Here is a 19846-nt window from a genome sequence, read left to right as displayed (position 1 = left end):
GAATTCAGTATGAAACAGTGGTATTTGGTGGTATGTATCTTGCCACATTGCTCTATAGAATCTCTTGGACAGCTAAGTATTATTTAAGTCTATTAATATTATTGTTTTAATAAAACAAATGTTTGTAATAATCTTGTATAACTGCCGACCACCTGCCATGATGTTATGTCTGGGGTAAAATACATGAGTAAAGGAGAAAGGGATATTGCAGGGGGCATTCTTCATTCAGCCTACATGGTTTCCTCAGGACATCTTTAGAAAGAACATTTATACAGCTGCATCATATTCAGACAGTTCCTGGTTATACAGTGATAGCAAGTACACATGCATATGCAGTCTGGATATCTTCTAATGAATATACACAGGTTTCTGTAAGTGTCCGCTGCCTTTATGCTGATGTTTACCTATGAGTAATCACTTTACCTAAACTGAACATTTCAAAAGCCTTTGGCGACTCATCATGCAACCCTAGTCACATTTATTCGGACACAAATGAGATTGAATTCAATGGGCTTACTCCCTGAAATGTAGAAAAGTGGGAAAATTCAGGGAAGGAACCTGGTTTGGAAAATCAAATGTCATCCCATGTTTCTGTGTTGAAATGGGAGTTGTTATACCTCTTTTTCTTCTTTTTTTAAAAAAATTATTAACTTTTATTACACAGTACATAATACAAATTGCACAGGCCACATTTCATAATATACTTCCCCCTTCTCCCCCCTCTCAAAAACAGCATTTGGGGGAAATGCATTCCAATCAAGTTAACAATCATTATCGGAGATGTGGAAACTATCATTAATTATATTTTTAACTTCTTCATACTCCATTTTACCTTCCGCTTTCATAATCATAATTTCCCATTTATCTTTCCATGATTCTTTATTGCTTTCCCCAATATATTTAAGTCTTCTTTCCCTAAGGAAATCAAATAATATGTATTCTTTTATATATTTAAACAAATAAGACTTATTCCAATTTGATTAGTTAAACCTCTTCTTGTTCCTGTTGGCACAGTGGTTAAATGCCTGTACTGCAGCCACACACTCAAAACCATAATAACAAAGATTTATTTCTAGCCCACCCAATCACGAAGAATCTGGGCGGGTTACAACAATAAAATACATCACATTACAATGGAGTTAAAAAATAAATAAAATCAAACCCTAGACCTACTGCCCCCCCCCCATTCCCAGTAATAAAACAGAATTAAACAGTAGTAGTATAAAAACATTAAAAACATTAAAAACATTTTTTTTAAAAAAAAGGCAGAAACATAGGTGGGGAAGAATAGACAGATGAGATGACAAATATCTCTATATCTGGGGAGGGTAACTAAGTTGGAAAGGCCTGCCAGAAGAGATCTGTCTTGAGTGCTTTCTTAAAAGCTGTCAGAGTGGGAATGTGATGGATCTCCTTCGGCAGGTCGTTCCATAGTTTTGGAGCAGTAGTAGAAAAGGCCCTCTGGGAGATTGATGTTAGCCTAGATCTTTTTTTGCTGTAGTAGATTTCTTCCCAAGGACCTAAGTGTGCAGGACAGACAATAGGGAAGAAGGTGTTCCCTCAAGTACTCTGGGCCCAAGCCATGTAGGGCTTTAAAGGTTGCGAGTTCAATACCAGCAAAGGGCTCAAGCTCAACTCAGGCTTGCATCCTTCTCAGGTTGCGAAAATGAGTCCCCAGATTGTTGGGGGACAATTGGCTTACACTTTGTAAACCGCTTAGGGAGTGCTTAAGTGCACTGATGAGTGGTATAGAAATGTACCTGCTATTACTATTGCTAATGACTATGCAGAGGTTGTCTGCACAGGCGAAACCCCCCATCCTCACCCCGAGGCTGGTGATGTCTGTTATGGCAGAAGACTGGTTTTCCCTGTTAACTCAACTTTGCCCTGCAGTTCTGTGGCATGCAGGGTTTTGTGGCATGTGAACAGTTGGGTCAGATCAGAATTGAGCCAAGCCAACTGTTTGCATGCCAGGCAAAGAACCATCTCCCATCTCTCTGCTGAGCCACACAGGGAAAGGAGATGGCCTATCCCTTGTCACATGGCTGAGGTCAGGGGGTTCTCCTACCCTATGTTCCCACTGGCCAAAGAGGTGAGCCCACCCTCAGGAGATGTGGCATGGAGCTCCAGGAGGTATGGAAATGGTGGTGGACTCAGGGAAGAGAAGTGGACTCAGGGAAGAAAGGACAATCAGCCATGCCAATGCAGTGTCGATCTGGCTGCCCTGTGTGAAGAAAGATGCGTTGCTGTACCAGATGCAGCCTGGTAAATGCAGCTGCCATTGAGGTCAGTCTGAGACCTGTTCCAGAGCATAATGCTCCAGACTGGCTTTGGACACATGGCCAGTGCAGACAGGACCACAGACTAATAATATGTTGGTTGACTGGAAAATCCACAATCAAAAATTCTCTGATCAATCCATTCTAGTTTTAACCCTCAAAAATTTTTACCTATGTAAGTTTTGGGGTTTTTTTTAAGGGAAAATCAGTGAAGGAAACCAGAGGGTCCCTTGTCCACGGATCCTTGAAATATGTCATGGAGGAAGAGTCTCAAAAGAAGGGAGAGAAGGTCCAACAAAGTTCTTCTGTTATCTATTATCGGAACCAGTGTATGAGCAATAATAGGAAAGCCAACATCCAAGTTATATGGGATACGTTCTTACAGAAACATTCTACAGCTACACCAGTTTTGCACTGATCTAGCTGATTCACCTAACTGAACACACCTGCCATGTTAGTAATATTTCAGGAAGGTGGCTAAAACAGGCAGTGTATTCAGTCCCTGATGTCCCTTAGGGATCTGGTATGTTTAGCCTGGAGAAGAGAAGGTTAAGAGGTGATATGATAGCCCTGTTTAAATACTTGAAGGGATGTCATTTTGAGGAGGGAGCAAGCTTGTTTTCTGCTGCTCCAGAGACTAGGACCCAGAGTGATGGATGCAAGCTCTAGGAAAATAGATTCCAGCTCAACATTAGGAGGAACTTCCTAACAGTAAGGGTTGTTCGAAAGTGAAACACACTCTTTCCTCAGATTGTGGTGGAGTCTTGTTCCTTGGAGGTCTTTAAACAGAGGCTGGATGGCCATCTGTCGGGATTCTTTGATGGAGAGTTCCTGCATGGCATAACGGGGTTGGACTGGATGGCCTTTCTGGTCTCTTCCAACTCTACGATTCTATGATTCTATGAAGCGATCATACATGTAATGTAGATTTCTGCTTTGGCTAAGTTGTTGTATTGTGCCTTCAAGTCATTTCCAACTTATGATGACCATAAGGTGAACCTATCATGGGGGTTTCTTAGCAAGATTTGTTCAAGGTGGGGTGCCTTTTCCTTCCTATGAGGTTGAGAATGTGATTTACTTATTGTCACCCAGAAGGTTTCCAAGGCTGAGATGGAAACTGAACCTTGGTCTTCAGAGTCATGGGAATTTATCAGACAAGGGAAATTGGAAGTATAATCCAATGGCAATCTGAACGCAATCATGGGGTTTAACGTTATTGCGTGATAGACTACCACACATAAATTCGGGCAATGGGAAGTCAGTCCGAATGCAATCATGGGGTTTCACGTTATTGCCTGAGAGGTGATCACACGCAATTTCGGGCAATGACATGCTATTTTTGTGCAGTGGGAAGCCAGTTTGAAACGCAATTCGCATTCACGTAAATTCGTTGAACTAGCATAAATGCATTCTGGCCCCACTTTCTTTTCAGTCAAAATTAAGAGAAATTCCTCACGTATGATAAAGTCCATGGTCTAACATTCAAACCACTGCTCCATGCTTGGATCAGTACGCCTTCCATTTTTTAAAACAAGTTCAGCATTAAATCTTTCTTTTGGTTCAAGGCCCAGCCTTCAGAATATCATAAGGGATTTTGAGGCTTTGGGTAGGAAGTTGAAAGAGATGAATGCACAGGTTGTCATCTCATATTTTCCCCCAGTTGAAGGGCATGGTCCAGGAAGGGAAAAGAAAATAGCGTATGTAAATAACTGGCTCCATAGATGGTGCCACCAATAACAGTTTGGATTCTTGGACCATGGGCTGCAGTTCCATGAGGAGGGACTTCTGGCAAGGGATGGGTTGCATCTCACGCCAGTTGGCAAAAACGTTTTTGCCATTTGTCTCAAGAATTTGATCAGGAGGGGTTTAAACTGAGTTATGTGGGGAAGGGAGACAGTATTCTGGAAGGCAAAAGGGCTGGAGAAAATAGTCAAACTGACACAGAGGGAACAAGGCAAACAGTGCAAGGACTCAAAAGTGGGAGGCAAAAGAACTTGCACAGGCAGCAAGTAAAGGGAACACATGGTCTTAGATATCTCTACTCTAATGCACAGAGCATGGGAAATAAGCAAGATGTGCTTCAACTCCTAGCACAGCAAAGCAAATATGATATAATAGGCCTCACTGAAACCTGGTGGGATGAGTCTCACAATTGGAATGTAGAAATAGAGGGGTATAATGTTTTTAAGAGAAATAGGCCAAACAGGAAAGGAGGAGGAATAGCACTATTATGTCAGGGACATTTACACCAGTGAAGAGATCCAGGACATCAATCCTGGAAGCCAAGTGTATAAGCTGTATACAAGTGGTGCATGTTCTGGTTCTGGTGCATGCTCAGGTTATTCATATGTATCTATATTGTATTGGGGTTTATTGCACCTAGTGCACTATGTTTACATTTTATATATAGGTGTGTGGCACTGCTTTATTACTATGTTACTAGTATTTGGAAACGGCCCTTGGGCTATTCAATAAACTGTACTACTGGAAGCCAAGTGGAGAGCATCTGGATAAAAATTAAAGGGCAGGGAAACAACAAGGATGTTATTGTGGGAGTCTACTACAGACCCCCAAGTCAGATGGAGGAATTGGGTGATGCCTTTCTAGAACAGATGACCACACACTCAGAAAGGAGAGATGTAGTAGTGAGGGGTGACTTCAACTATCCTGATATTTGTTGGAAGTTAAACTCAGCCAAATCCTCAAGGTCTAGTAAATTCCTCACTTGCCTCAAAGACAATTTCATTTTCCAAAAGGTGGAAGAGGCAACAAGGGGGTCAGCTATTTTAGATCTGACCCTAACCAACAAGGATGATTTGGTTAATGGGGTGCAAGTGGTGGGATCATTAGATGGAAGTGACCATGTTCTCCTGGAATTTGTTATACAATGGAAAGGAGAAGCCAGGCATAGTCAGACACACATTCTAGACTTTAGGAAAGCTGATTTCAGTAAACTTAGAGAAATACTGGGGGTGATCCCATGGTCAGGAATACTAAAAGAGAAGGGAGTTCAGGATGGATGGGAGTTTCTCAAAAGGGAGATACTGAAGGCACAAATTAAAACAGTTCCATTGAGGAAGAAAAATGGGAGGTGTCGCAAGAACCCAGGATGGATGACTAAAGTACTTTCAACCCAGCTAAATTTTAAACGGAACATGTATAAGAAATGGAAAAGGGAGGAAATCACCAAAGAGGAATTCAAACAAATAGCTAGCATGTGTAGAGATAAGGTCAGAAAAGCTAAAGCACAGAATGAACTCAGGCTTGCTATAGAGGTTAATAACAACAAAAAGGGCTTTTATGGATATGTCTGCAGCAAAAGGAAGAAGAAGGAAATGGTAGGGCCACTGTGTGGAGAAGATGGCAAAATGCTAACAGGAGACAGAGAAAAGGCAGAATTACTCAACACCTTCTTTGCTTCAGTCTTCTCAGAAAAGGCAAAGGATGCTCAACCTGAGGATATTGGAGCAGAAGACAGAATAGGGGAATTTCAGCACAGAATAAGTAAAAAGATAGTAGAGGAATACCTTGTTAATCTAAATGAATTTAAGTCTCCAGGACCAGATGAACTGCATCCAAGGGTATTAAAAGAACTGGCGAATATAATATCGGAGCCATTGGCAATAATAATCTTTGAGAACTCCTGGAGAACAGGAGAAATCCCAGCAGACTGGAGGAGGGCAAACGTTGTTCCCATCTTCAAAAAGGGGAAAAGAGGATCCCAACAATTATCGTCCAGTTAGTCTGACATCAATACCAGGAAAGATTCTGGAGCAGATCATTAAAAAGAGAGTCTGTGAACATCTAGAAGGCAATACCATAATCACAAAAAGTCAACATGGGTTTCAGAGAAAGAAGTCTCTGAAGCCTTAGGGAGCTGGGTATGTTTAGCCTGGAGAAAAGAAGGTTAAGAGGTGATATGATAGTCCTGTTTAAATTTTTGAAGGGATGTCATATTGAGGAGGGAGCAAGCTTGTTTTCTGCTGCTCCAGAGACTAGGACCCGGAGCAATGGATGCAAGCTCCAGGAGAAGAGATTCCATTAGGAGGAACTTCCTGACAGTAAGGGCTGTCCAACGGTGGAAAAAACTCCCTCGGAGTGTAGTGGAATCTCCCTCCTTGGAGGTCTTCAAACGGAGGCTGGATGGCCATCTGTCGTGGATGCTTTGATTTGGATTTCCTGCATGGCAGGGGGTTGGACTGGATGGCCTTTGCAGTCTCTTCCAACTCTGTGATTCTATGATTCTATGAAATCTGTTGGGACTTCCAAACAAAACAAACAAAACATATCCCTCCAGCAGTTCTGTCCTTATAAGGATCAGTCCCCAATAGGAGAAATTGATTATGTTCCTAGTGATTATGTATCTGTTTCTGAATGTTAACAAACAGTCTGTGATGTCTGATTGAATGGGTTATTAGCAGAATGAAGACAGATGGCTGAGGATTAAGTCTAGCACTTCTTTATTTCAAGGCTATCATTATGCAACGGCTCTCCCGCGCTTCTTTTCAGACTACAACTGTCACCAGTTTAATTTCCTCCTTGCATCTCACAGCCCTGAGCTACCTAGCGAGCCAGACACAAAGAAGCAAAGCTGGTCCTGAATTTGGACAACAGCATGATCAGAAAGTAGCACTCTGCTAAAATGATGCTACAGCATTCTTCAGCTGTCTCCATTCACCAAGTGGAAACAAGCAAAAGGTTTTCAAATGCTCGCAAGCAAAAGGTTGTCAGTGCTAGGAGCCATGCGAAGTACAACTTTTACACCACATGTCCTATTCTATTCTATTCTATTCTATACTATACTATCTATTCTATTCTGGGTTGTCAGCAATAAGTATTGGTTTACTCTCTGCACAGGTGAATTCAAAGGTAAGAACATTCAGTAGAGATATAATGTGAGTGGGTAAAACTGGCAGATTCTCGACCTTAGCTTGCTTTTGCTTTTGCTGTTGCTTTTTCAGCAATTTCATGCTCTGTTGGGCATGTCTACCTCTTTACATATTTGAGATGTTCCAGGAAAGTGCAGACAGTATGGCAGACGTAGGCAACCTCTGTGTCGCAGGCAAAAATCCCACTGAGGTTCCTTGCATCACAGAGTTGCCAAGAGCCAGCTAACATTGCATCCCCCCCCCTCCAAACCCACACTTTTGAGAAAATACTTGGGCCAATTTTAATTCAACAATGCAATTTTCACAGAATGAAAAGAAGTGCTGGGCTTCTTGTGTTAAATTAACTGTATGTTCTGTTTAGACATCCATCTCATCTCTTCTTCCTCTTAGATAAACCTCTGAGAGTGGTTATCTGAAATCCCCATTGAACAGACTGCATTTTGGGGGCCTTGTCAGAAGAAGATGAAGTGGCAATTCTTAAACAGAGGCTGATAGGGACAAAGGGGAACACTTTCATCTTGTATTTTAAGGCAATGACATACATCTGTGGCCCGCTTCATAATCATAAACAAAGACCAAACTCTTTAGAGCTGGCACAGAATTTAAATTTCACTGAAATCTTATTATATTATTCCCTTTCATGCAGGCATTTTGAATGCTGAAAGTAGCTTTATGTGAAGTCTGAATAACACTGGGGAAAAACACATTGTGCTAATGGAAAGTCTCCCTCAGGGAGAGCACAATTGACATGACTCATAAACATGACAGCGTCATAAACAAAATGGCTGCCAGTTTCCTACAGAAATTGCACCTCGGTCGACTGAAACTGAAAGGCACAAATATATGAAATACGGATAGGTCTGTGCTGTTTTGTTCTGGAATGTGCCCCAGAGAATGGGGTTTTGTTCTGGGAATGGCTGGGCCCAGGGAATTGCTCCTGCTAAGGCTTCCCTTCCAGGTTTTGATTTGTTTGCGCTTCCTCTTCTGAACTTTAATTTGAAGCTAAATTCCTCTTCTTCACCTTTAGAATTTTAAGCACTTATGTTCATTTGCTTCAGTTGGGCTGGACTGAAGCTCTTTCGTGTCCAAGCAACTATTCAAATTTTGTTGATTTATTTTTGCATACTCTCAAACATCTCATAGATGAAAACTGGGATCACATCAGTGTGTGGTCTGGATGGCAAAAGAAGAAGAACACACAAACCAGGAGAGGCTGCAACACTACGCTTTTGCATGATCCTACTGGGAGTGGTAAGTTTCTATCCACTCCTCTCCTCTGCCCCACCGGATGATTTTCTTTTGCACTTGAAAGTCACTTTATAGCAGTTAAAGTAAGCTGAGGACATGGGGAAAATGGATGCAGGTGAGAGAAACTGGGACATTTAAAAGCAGTTGAAACAGTGGGACAGGAGAACCATAGAATCGTAGAGTTGGAAAAGACCCCAAGGGCCATCCAGTCCAACCCCATTCTGCCATGCAGGAACTCTCACTCAAAGCATCCCCATTGACAGATGGCCATCCAGCATCTCTTAAAAAACCTCCAAAGATGGAGACTCCACCAAAATTTCAGAGGAATTGTGTTCCACTGTCGAACAGTCAGGAAATTCCTCCTGATGTTGAGCTGGAATCTCTTTTCCTGGAGCTTGCATCCATTGTTCTGGGTCCTAGTCTCTGGAGCAGCACAAAACAAGCTTGCTCCTTCCTCAATGTGACATCCCTTCAAATATTTAAACAGGACTATAGGCGCGTTACAGACCGCCGAAAAGCGGCAGCCTGCACCCGCCCCTTTCCCCACCGGATTGGGGCCTCAGTGGCCAGAGCGGCAGTCGCTGAGGCCCCGATCCGCCGCTTTCCAGGCTGCGGGGAAGTGGCAAAAGGCCCCTTCTCCGAGACCTGGAAAGGGGTGTCCTTGGGGCTTCAAGCCCCAAGGACACCCCGTGGTGGCGGGGAGGAGGAGAAAGGGGCCACTTGGCCCCTTTCTCCCTTGTGTCGCTGGGCGCAGCCATCTAAAGGCTGCGCCCAGCGACGCAAGACCAGGAAGGAGCTCCGTTTCAGAGTTCCTTCCTGTGCGGACGAAAGGGCGCATTAAGCGCCCTTGCATGGCGCAATGGCGTCACGTCCCGCCTCCTCGTTTGGAGGTGGCGCGTTCGTGACGCCATCATGGCGGCCCCCATGTAGATGGGGCACTGCCATCTTGTACGTCCTCAAGACGTATTAGGCTTGGTGGTGTCAAGAAGTGACGCCCCTTTATAAATCTAGGACGTCTTGAGGACGTCCCTTATGGCCGTTTGTAACCCGCCATCATATCACCTCTTAATCTTCTCTTCTCCAGGCTAAACATCCCCAGCTCCTTGAATCTTTCCTCATAGGGCTTCATGGTTTCCAGACCCTTCACCATTTTAGTTGCCTTCCTTTGGACACGCTCCAGTTTCTCAATGTCCTTCTTGAATTGTTTTGCCCAGAACTGGACACAATTTTCCAGGTGGGGCCTGATCAAAGCAGAATAGAGTGGCACTATTACTTCCCTTGATCTAGACAGTATACTTCTATTGATGAAGCCTAAAATTGCATTGGCCTTTTTAGCTGCTGCATCGTACTGTTGACATGCATATAGTGCGGCATTAAGTCCCATGGCAGCATCCCATGGAATCTTGGGATCTGCAGTTTTGGAAGGGACATTAGCAATTCTTGGACAGAGTGCTGTAGTGCCTCACCAAACTGCAGACCCCAGGATTCCATAGGATGGTACCATGGCTTTTAAAATGGCATCATAGCACTATAATGGTGCAGGGTGAAAGGACTTCAGTTCTTCTATCTGGTCTAAAATGGGTAGGGCATAAAAAGTATTGGAGGCCTCTTTAGTGGATTTGATTCTTTAAAAATGTCAAGTGTCAAAATTGCAAGCTGCTAGGATGCTAACTGCTTTCCACAGCAAATGTTTTTAATAGTTTAATGATTTCTATTCACAATTACACACAGCCATTGCAACAGTTAATCAATGCTTGCTTATAGAATGCTTGGCAAGTTGAGGGAATTAACCGTAATATGTGTTCATATTTCTTAAGAAGGAGTTCATTTGGCCCCGTGGAACCATTGACATCCCTGAGAGGGATGATTGCTTTAACGCTGTGATACAATCTTGGTTGCCACTCATTTCCAAAGTTAAAGCCAAGCATAGATTTTTGCAAGTTTAAAATGTCTTCTAATTTGGAAAAAGACTGTTGGTGGATATTTTCTGCAACTAAAGTTGGAGACTAAGGTCAGGTTCCAGATAAAAGGTAAAACCAATTGCTTCTAATCCTCAAACCAAATATATGAATTGAGATATATGCAATAATATCAATGTGCAGTACTAACATGTTTTTTTGGGGGGGGAGGAGGGGGGGAAGGAAACCTGCCTTCTTCTACAAGATAACTTCAGTACCTCCCTCTCTCATTGGCTATGTAGTCTCACCACTGGTACTAACACTTGATGCTGCTGAGGACAGTGAGCAAGCTGTCAGTAGCACCTACTTCCCCTTCTCCCCATCTGCTATGCAAGAAGAAGAGATAGATGAACAAGTTTCAAGCAGTAGGTGTAAGATTTTGATTGATGGGCATCTCTTCTGAGACATGGGCCTCAGCAGATGCACCACCATGTCAGGCATTGACACCAGCTTTGACTATATAGATCAGGGTTGGGAAGCGTGTGGCTCTTTAGATGGTTTCAGAGTCCAGTATCCATCAGGACTAGCCAACTGCCCAACAGGAAGCATGACTGGCAAGGGATATTGCTCAGCCAACATGTTGTACAGCAAATGTTTTCCATGCAAAAGGTTCAATGTCTAGATTCAATGTTTGATACCTCCAGAGAGGTTCTAGTTTGAAATCTTGTCTGTGAAGAAAATACTGACCTAGATGGACCAGTGGTCTCAGTATATCTTGCTTGTCTTTATTGCATGTTGTTCGGTTTTTATTGGTTTTTGTGAAGTTGTTTTTATGATGTGTAAGTTTTTAAATGATTCTTTGAACCGCTTTGATCACCTCGGAGAAGCGGTATAAAAATAAAACATATTACAGTGGTACCCCGGGATACGAAAGCACCGCCTTACGAAATTCCCGGGATACGAAAAAAATCAATAGGAAAAAACTGTTCCGGGTTACGAAGGTTTTTTCGGGTTACGAAAAAATTTTTGGTGCTTTTCGGCGCTATTTCGCACGAAATCGCGGCTTTTCCCCATTAGCGCCTATGGCTTTTTCGGCTTACGAAGGATTTCGGGTTACGAACGCGGCGGCAGAACGAATTATTTTCGTAACCCGGGGTACCACTGTATTATTATTATTATTATTATTATTATTATTATTATTATTATATGGCATCTTCATTCTTTAATGATGGGAGTTGTAGTTCAATGACACCTGAAGATATGTTTAGTCGAAGTTTCATGGTCAGCATCCATATTTTTGTGGTTTTTTTGGGCTAAGAGGCCATGCTAGAAGAGTTTATTGCTGATGTTTCGCCAGCAGCTTTGGCTGACATCTTCAGAGAATGAAGCCACAGCTGCTGGTGAAACATCAGGAATAAACTTTTTTAGAACACAGCCTCATAGCCCCATAAACCCACAAAAGACTATAGGTTTGTCACTTTTGGTATAGATGGGGGAAATCACTTTCGGCACTGTAGTGATCAGGTACAGATGGTCTGGGTCTTAGTGCTGGTTGTGCCAGATGAGGTCTTCCAAAGCTGCTTGGCATGCTTTGGTGATGAAAAGAACATCTTTTGGATGTCTAGATGTCAAAACATCTCATAATTCCTCTTGTGAATATGAAGAAGGTGGAGGAAAAGGGTATAACCAGTATGGAGAGAAAAATGTCAAACTAACCTTCAGTCATGCGTCGATACTTCTCCTTGTACATGAATCCAAACACCAGACAGCATCCTCTCCTTGGGAAACCAAGTTCTGCAAAAGACAAAACAAAGTTTATGTCAATAGGCAAAACTGCTCATTACAGAAAGGAGGCATTTTGACAGTACAGACGAGAAGCATGTATCTGGGTCAGGACCCTGAAAAGTTTAGGAGATGGCAATTGGAAAAAAGATAATAATTGGCAAAGTAAAAAAAAAAAACTTCCCCAACAAAGAAGAGAAAATGTGTATTTGTTATGCACAGATACCAGAGTGACCATATCAGGGGTCCAGGCAAGGAAATTAAGATACAGCAGCAGAGAAAATACCAGAAGGGAAATCAATAAAGCATCTTTAAATTTAGTGAGCTAAAAAATGAAACTAATCAAGTATCATAGAATCATAGAGTTAGAAGAGACCGCAAGGGCCATCTAGTCCAACCCCATTCTGCCATGCAGGAACTCTCCATCAAAGCATCCCCATTGACAGATGGCCATCCATCCTCTGTTTAAAGACCTCTAAGGAAGGAGACTCCACCAAAATCTCCGAGGAAGGAGTGTGTTCCACTGTCGAACAGCCCTTACTCTCAGGAAGTCCCTCCTAATGTTGAGCTGGAATCTCTTTTCCTGGAGCTTGCATCCATTCTTCCGGGTCCTGTTCTCTGGAGCAGCAGAAAACAAGCTTGCTCCCTCCTCAATATCACATCCCTTCAAATATTTAAACAGGGCGATCATATCACCTCATAACCTTCTCTTCTCCAGGCTAAAAATCCCTAGCTCTCTATGGCATTCCTCACAGGGCTTCATGGTTTCCAGGCCCTGCACCATTTTAGGTGCTCCCTTTGGACACGACATCAGATGGACTTTAAAACCATCTCAAGCCTTGCGGGCTGGAGCTGGGTATTATCACATGCTAAATCACCGCCCAATCGCCGCCCACCATCAGCCCAAGTCCCAGCCATGCTCTGACAGCACTTTTTAGAAACCAGAGAGCTGCCGACTTCAAAAAAGTGTTGGCGGAGTATGGCTGGGACCCGGCTTGGACTTGGGCTGATGGCGGGCAGCGATTAGACGGCAATTTAGCATGCGATAATTCCCACCTCCATCCTTCATCCCAGCTGCAACCTGGGAGGCTTGAGGCAGTTTTAAAGTCAATCTGATAAGCTCCCAAGTCTGAAGTCATGAAACTGAATCTAAAGACTGATCTTTTACCAAGAGTCCATAACATAACAGGAGTTGTGTGGGTTTTTTCTCTCTTTCCTGCCACTGAGGTCTCAGACTGGTTTTTCTTTGTTTTTAAAGTAATGAGATCTAAATTAGAGTCTGTGATTTATTATACTTTATTTTATTTACTTTTATGATCAAGTCCACAAGAATAACACTCTTGCACAGTGCAAAGATTAACATAAAAGGATCTCACAGTTCAGAATGAAATATGGATCAGGAACTTTGTCGGTTTTGCTTTCACCCACATTTGAATTTGTGTAAAACATCAAGTTCTTTCTGTCCCGTCTATAAAGAAATGAGAAGTGTTTGTAAATTCTTTAAAGAAAAAAAAAAAAACTTTGGGCAATGTTTGGACAAACTGAAAGGAAATTCATCTCTAGTGGCAGAAACATGTTTACCTATGAAACTCATTTCCTGTATGGGATCAGTGGCTGATATCCTAGAAGCCTGAATCTGAAGCCTCTCTCTCAGAACTTTATCGCACCCATTTTTGTCCCCATTACGGATACGGAAAGAGGATGCTCATGTGTGCGCGTGACCTGCAAAAAATGGATTTTATCGCACAGTGAATCGTCCTCAAAAGGGCCCCGTTCTGTCCCCCTGCGCCAAGCCGTCCCCATTCAGTGCTGGCGGGTGCCATTTTGCTCAGTCGGAAGACTTCCAACCAGAACATTTCATGCGCCTCAGCACTGAATGGGGACAGCTTGGTGCCGGGGGACGGAACGGGGTCTTTTGGAGGACGCTTTGGCGTGTGATAAAATCCATTTTTTGCAGGTCACGCACGCACACGAGCATCCTCTTTCTGTACCTGTAATGGAGACAAAAACAGGTGCGATAAAGTTCTCACTCTCTTTGTTTGGGTGTTAGGTCAATTTAACAAACAAACAAACAAACAAACAAACAACTTCTTTTCAGCCTAGCTCAGACATCCTGGTTTTCAATTTTAAGTGTACAAAGTGAACCATCATTTTTTTCCTGAGCCATGTTGGTGATGATGCATCTCGTTTTCTAGTTAAGAAAAGGAAGTCAATTATTTTTACATCTGCTTCATTAACCTCTTCAGACTTCTACTGTCCTCTATATCAGAAGTGGTCAAAATGTAACCTTCCTAATGTTGGTCTGAGACACTTCAGCTAAAAGTGGTGTGCTGGCGCTGAAACTAGAGTTCCAGAGTGCACGGCAACCGCATGCTCCGGAACCCTAGTCTGTACAGACGGCAGCATCAGGGCAACATCCTGTCCACATGGGCGCTGCCAGGTTGATGCTGCTGCCATGCAGAGTCTGCACGTCGCTGCACACTGCGTACATCACGAGTGCGCCAATGGCACACTCATACCACATGCAATGTGCCAAAAAAGAACCTGGAAGAACCGGGTTCTTTTTACTGTGAAGGGATGCCATGCGGTTTGGTGGCTGCGGTGTTCTTCCGCAGTTAAAATGGGCGATTGCAACCTGCCGTTTCGGGGTGGTCTGTACTGCCTCATTGTTGAACTGTATCTCTCCACAGCCGTAGACAAAAAGCCAATGGTAAGGAACACAGAAAGTTACAATCCAAGAATTTCTGAAGGTCCACATTTTGCCCCACCCTGCACTATACGCAATAACAATTCAGAAGGAAAAAAGAACCCCAAACCAAACCAAAAACAAACAAACATACAAACAAACAAACAAACAAAAACACTGCAGAAGCCCATACTACTTATGGGCTCTAAAAAGTATACAAAAGTGGGTGGATGGCTCAAACCCAGAAAGAGCCTTTGTTACAGATGTGCATAAATCGATTGGACACTTAGATTGCCTTGGCATTTACACAAGAGACCATGCACAAAGCTGATGTCAGATTTATTATGGTCCTGCTGATGAAAAGTTGAAAGCTTGGAGGGCAATTGAGAAAGATTTCCACTGGACAGGAAATAATGAGGATGTAACCTCATAATAATTAACAGAATCAGAACAAATTGTACAAGGTAAGTAAGCATTTACAAATGTGCCAGATTAGGCTAATTTGTTTAGAAACCAATTTTTCTCAGAAATGAAAACCTTTTTCTGTTGTTCAGTTAAACACAGGTAGTGAAAAACAGCACTGCAAAGAAACATACGGCCTCAACAAGAGCTAGAAATAGCTCACAGTATTTCTAAGCCAGTATGGTCACTGGCGAGGGTGGGACAGAATGGTCCTGGAAATCATAATTCAAAATAATATCATTCCCAAGCTGCCTTCAACCTACAAATGCTCTGTCTCTGAAGGAACTCTAGGCTTGTAGAGATGTAGGGCCAAAACAGACAGGCCAAAATAAAGCTGCTTGAGGTCACTTTGGAGGTATGCTGTTTGAATGATGAATGCATTCTAAGTGTCTGAAAGCTGTGCCAAAACCACACTCCAGTCCTAAGGACTAGAGCGCAGCTTTGGCGCAGCTTTTGGCCTCTTAGGATGTGTGTGTCATTTAAAGAGCATACCTCCAAAGTGACCTGAAGCAGCTTTATTTTGGCCTTTCTTTTCGGGGCTGTAGATTCATTTGTGATGTTGGAAACACTTCACTTACACTGGGGTGATAGAACTTACTACTGCAACACTGCCACCTCATGCCTGCATCCTCATCACCATCCAAACCACTAAAATGGCTCTGGTTTCCCTAGCTTGGGGTTTTAAAATTTTATTTACTTATTTTAGGACAAAGTATACATAATTAGAAACCCCAGGTTTTCATACTGCATGCCTTCAATGTATGCAGTATAAATAATGATAAAAATACAGAAAATTTCAGTTTGCAACCAATACCCCTTCAGCTGGAGATACAGTATTAATAAACTGCAAACTGAGACCAAAATGGGGTATCACCTCTAAAATTAATGGGGGAAATGTTTTTGCCATATACTTTGTGTTACAATACACACATATACTTCTTGAGGTTTTTAGTTAGTTTTTTGCTTTTGTGTTTTTTGATGGAATGGCTTTAAACATGGGGAAGATCAATGAAATTCAGGCACAATCTTTGTTTCTGCGCTCTTGTGCTAAGCCTCTTTCATTGCTCTCTCCCTGGTGTCCAAGTGTGTATTTTGACTGCGATGAAGCCTCTGTTATAGGAAGGGCGATTGTACTAATCCTAACACTGGCTCACACATCCCTTCCACCTGAAATGTGTGTGGATTAAAAAAAAAACCCAAAACAAATCCAGGTTTTATCAGTGTCCAAGCAATGTGCACTTCCCAACGGAAAGTTCTTCCTGAGTATTTGCTTGGGATGCTATGTTTACATCAAGTGGGATGCACAGTAAATCTCTGCTCTTCAATACATGCAAGTGATGAGAGCTCTATAATCCCCTTCACTTAGCAGACTGTGTGATAAAATAGAACATGGGACCAAGGGAGATAAATCTGTCTCCAGGCTCCTTGCCCTTTCAAAGCCAAACAGCTGGCCCATGAAGTGGCTCAATGCCAAGGCCTGAGGAAGTACATGCCTTTCATCTCCCCCTTTCTTATAGGAGGCGCTGGCTATCAGTAAACAGGCAGAGAAATGGATCTAAGCATGGATTTTCCAAGGAGCGAGAAGGCCATCTGCGTGTGTTTCCCCACCTGCTCCATGTGTGTGCATGCGTCTATATCTTGCAGTGCAGAAAAACACCTTGCCGAGTCTTCAAACAAACCTCCTTATGCCACAGCAGAAAGAATTAAGGCACCGTGTCCCTGAACGCTGCCTGCCTGTGGTCCAGACCTGCAGGACTGGGGCTTTCTCATTCTATACAGTCATGCTGATCAAAGTCCTTTTGAAGTTTGTTTAGTGCGCCTGTGGTCCCTTTTATACTTAATGCGTCATTTGGAAAGCGAGACTTAATCTCGGGGCAAGGAAGAAATGATGCAAAGTTCAGACCCCAAACAACCTCTCCACTGCTGATACTGCGTGAAGAGGAGCTGGCTAAGTTGCTGCTCGGAAAAACACAGCCTCCATATGCTCAAAGGAGATATTCTCCTTTCTAGCCCAGATGATGGAGGGGGAGGAGAAAAAAACAATCCCAGGCAAAGCATGATTAATGGGAGAAGTCATTTTCTTTTGTCCAAGTCAGGCTTCCCCAATGGCTTCTAAGGTGTAAAACTGGTGACCAGCCTCAGCTAAAATGGACTGCTGTGGTTGAAGGTTCTTTTATTATGCTGCTGACCTATTATTTGCTGGCATGGAAACATTATGAATCAGTGTAAAAAAAATGCTGATCAAACCAATTATAGACAACTGTTGCTCAGAAAAGGTCTATTTTTCATGAATTACATTTTCATTTAAGCTGCAAGGACTTTGCCGTGGTCAGGCAATGCAAATTTGCCAGATAGTATGCAAAAACAGGAAAAATTAGTTGTGTCTGGCAAGGAAATAACATTTGTTTGTGCATTTTTTGGGGGGAGGGGGACAAGTACAAGTTATAGTGTTAATGTGGCCAGATGAGGAAGCCAATGAGGTAGAATGACTAGAATTTTGGATTAGAACAGGAGAATTCTGAAATCAACACCTCACTCAGCCATGAAGTGTCAGTGGATGACCTGGGCAATGACATTTACACAAAGGAGATTATCAGATTGGATGTGGTGGGGGGGGGAGCTAGGCGTAAAAGGCACACTCCCAGCAAAGTCTCACTATCATGCTTATCAAAGTTGCAGATGACACCAAATTAAGAGGAGCAGCAAATACCCCAGAGGACAGGATCAAAATTCAATATGACCTGAATAAACTGGAAAGCTGGGCCAAAGCTAACAAAATGATATTCAACATAGAAAAATGTAAGGTACTGCACTTAGGGCGGAAAAATGAAATGCACAGATATAGGATGGGGGACACCTGGCTTAATGAGACTTATCCGTGTGAAAGGGATCTGGGAGTCCAAGTAGACCACAAGTTAAACATGAGTCAACAGTGCGATGCGGCAGCTAAAAAGGCCAATGCAATTTTAGGCTGCATCAATAAAAGTATAGTGTCTAGATCAACAGAAGTAATAGTGCCACTCTGTTCTGCTCTGGTCAGGCCTCACCTGAAATACTGTGTCCAGTTCTGGGCACCAAAAATTCAAAAAGTACATTGAGAAACTGGAGTGTGTCCAAAGGAAGACAACTAAGATGGTGAAGGGTCTGGAAACCATGAAGCCCTATGAGGAACGACTGAGAGAGCTGGGGATATTTAGCCTGGAGAAGAGAAGGTTAAGAACTGATATGATAGCCCTGTTTAAATATTTGAAGGGATGTCATATTGAGGAGGGAGCAATGGATGCAAGCTATAGGAAAAGAGATTCTAGCTCAATATTAGGAAGAACTTCCTGAGAGTAAGGGCTGTTCAACAATGGAAAACACTCCTTCCTCAGAGATTTTGGTGGAGTCTTCTTCCTTGGAGGTCTTTAAACAGAGGCTGGATGTATATTTGAAGGCTTTCATGGCCGGTATCCATAGTTTTTTGTGGGTTTTTCGGGTTATGTGGCCATGTTCTAGCAGAGTTTCTTTCTCTGGCTGGATGGCCATCTGTCAATGGGGATGCTTTGATTGAGAGTTCCTGCATGGCAGAAGGGGGTTGGACTGGATGGCCCTTGGGGTCTCTACTGTACCATTTCTATGATTCTATGAAGATTTTCAGACAAGCCATACTTATCCAAGACTTAACCCATGGAATACTGCAGCAACAAATCATTCATGGGGAACTCCTTGAAATGGTTTGGTGCTAGAGGATAAGTGCAACGTCATCTGAAAACCTTCAACATGAACGTGTGACTTTGCCGGAAGTATGCCTTTTTCTTCCCTGATTTTCCCCTGTGTGATAATCTCCAAAGTTGTCTTATGGCTTTAAAAGATGATGATGATGATGATGATGATGATGATGATGATGATGATTTGTCATTCCTTTCAAAAGGCCAAGCAGGCAGAGGACCAGCAACAATGCTGCCACTTCACCACTAAGGGATCAGGGGTCTTATCATTAATTAATATCCATATGAACAGTAGAGGTAAACAAGCTGTTATTTATGCCTTTGCAGATATGAGAGCAATGGTGCCATTGATCCCTATCAAGCCTCTAATAAACTGCCAAGGTATCAAAATGTAATTAAAAACCACACAATTAGCTTAACTTTATCAGCCCTGCTAAATAGTGACTTCACTGACAGCGCTAAACAAATTAGCTCCCCCTCTGCCTTTCACTACACTACTAATTGTGAAATATATTGTGTAACCCATCTCTTTTGCACAAAGAAAAGTCTGATTTGCTACGGCTGACTGTTATTGTTGATGACTATATTGCAAGATCCAGAATGAGGGGATAACAAGTGATTTAAAAAAAGATATATTGACAAAATGAAATCCTGCCTTTGAACCAATCCCAACCCATCTGAAACTGATGGGTAATGAAAATGTGATGGCTATAAGAGAAAATGTGTAAATATCTGAGAATAGTTAATCTGGAGATTGGTAGGAGAAAAAGTGGGATTATACATGCCAGTTTCCAGAATTAGTATAAAGAACAAGGCCTGTGAAGATTCATATGATCATTTGGCTTGGTGGACACCCTCCAGGCTGAATCCTGTTGTGAATTCTACTAGAAAA

General features: G+C 42.6%; 1 protein-coding gene across 1 annotated transcript in view; it reads right to left on the bottom strand.

Annotated features, from left to right (window-relative positions):
- KIRREL3 (kirre like nephrin family adhesion molecule 3) overlaps positions 1-14587 on the bottom strand; it is a 691985-nt gene extending 677398 nt beyond the window's left edge. The window contains 3 exon segments of the mRNA XM_042473983.1: positions 12031-12108; positions 14063-14087; positions 14495-14587. Of these exon segments, the coding sequence (XP_042329917.1) occupies positions 12031-12108; positions 14063-14087; positions 14495-14587 (196 nt within the window).
- Between the last annotated feature and the right edge of the window lie 5259 nt (positions 14588-19846).

Source organism: Sceloporus undulatus, chromosome 6 (assembly GCF_019175285.1).
Source record: "Sceloporus undulatus isolate JIND9_A2432 ecotype Alabama chromosome 6, SceUnd_v1.1, whole genome shotgun sequence".
Lineage (NCBI taxonomy): Eukaryota > Metazoa > Chordata > Lepidosauria > Squamata > Phrynosomatidae > Sceloporus > Sceloporus undulatus.
This window is presented reverse-complemented; position numbering and strand designations above follow the sequence as displayed.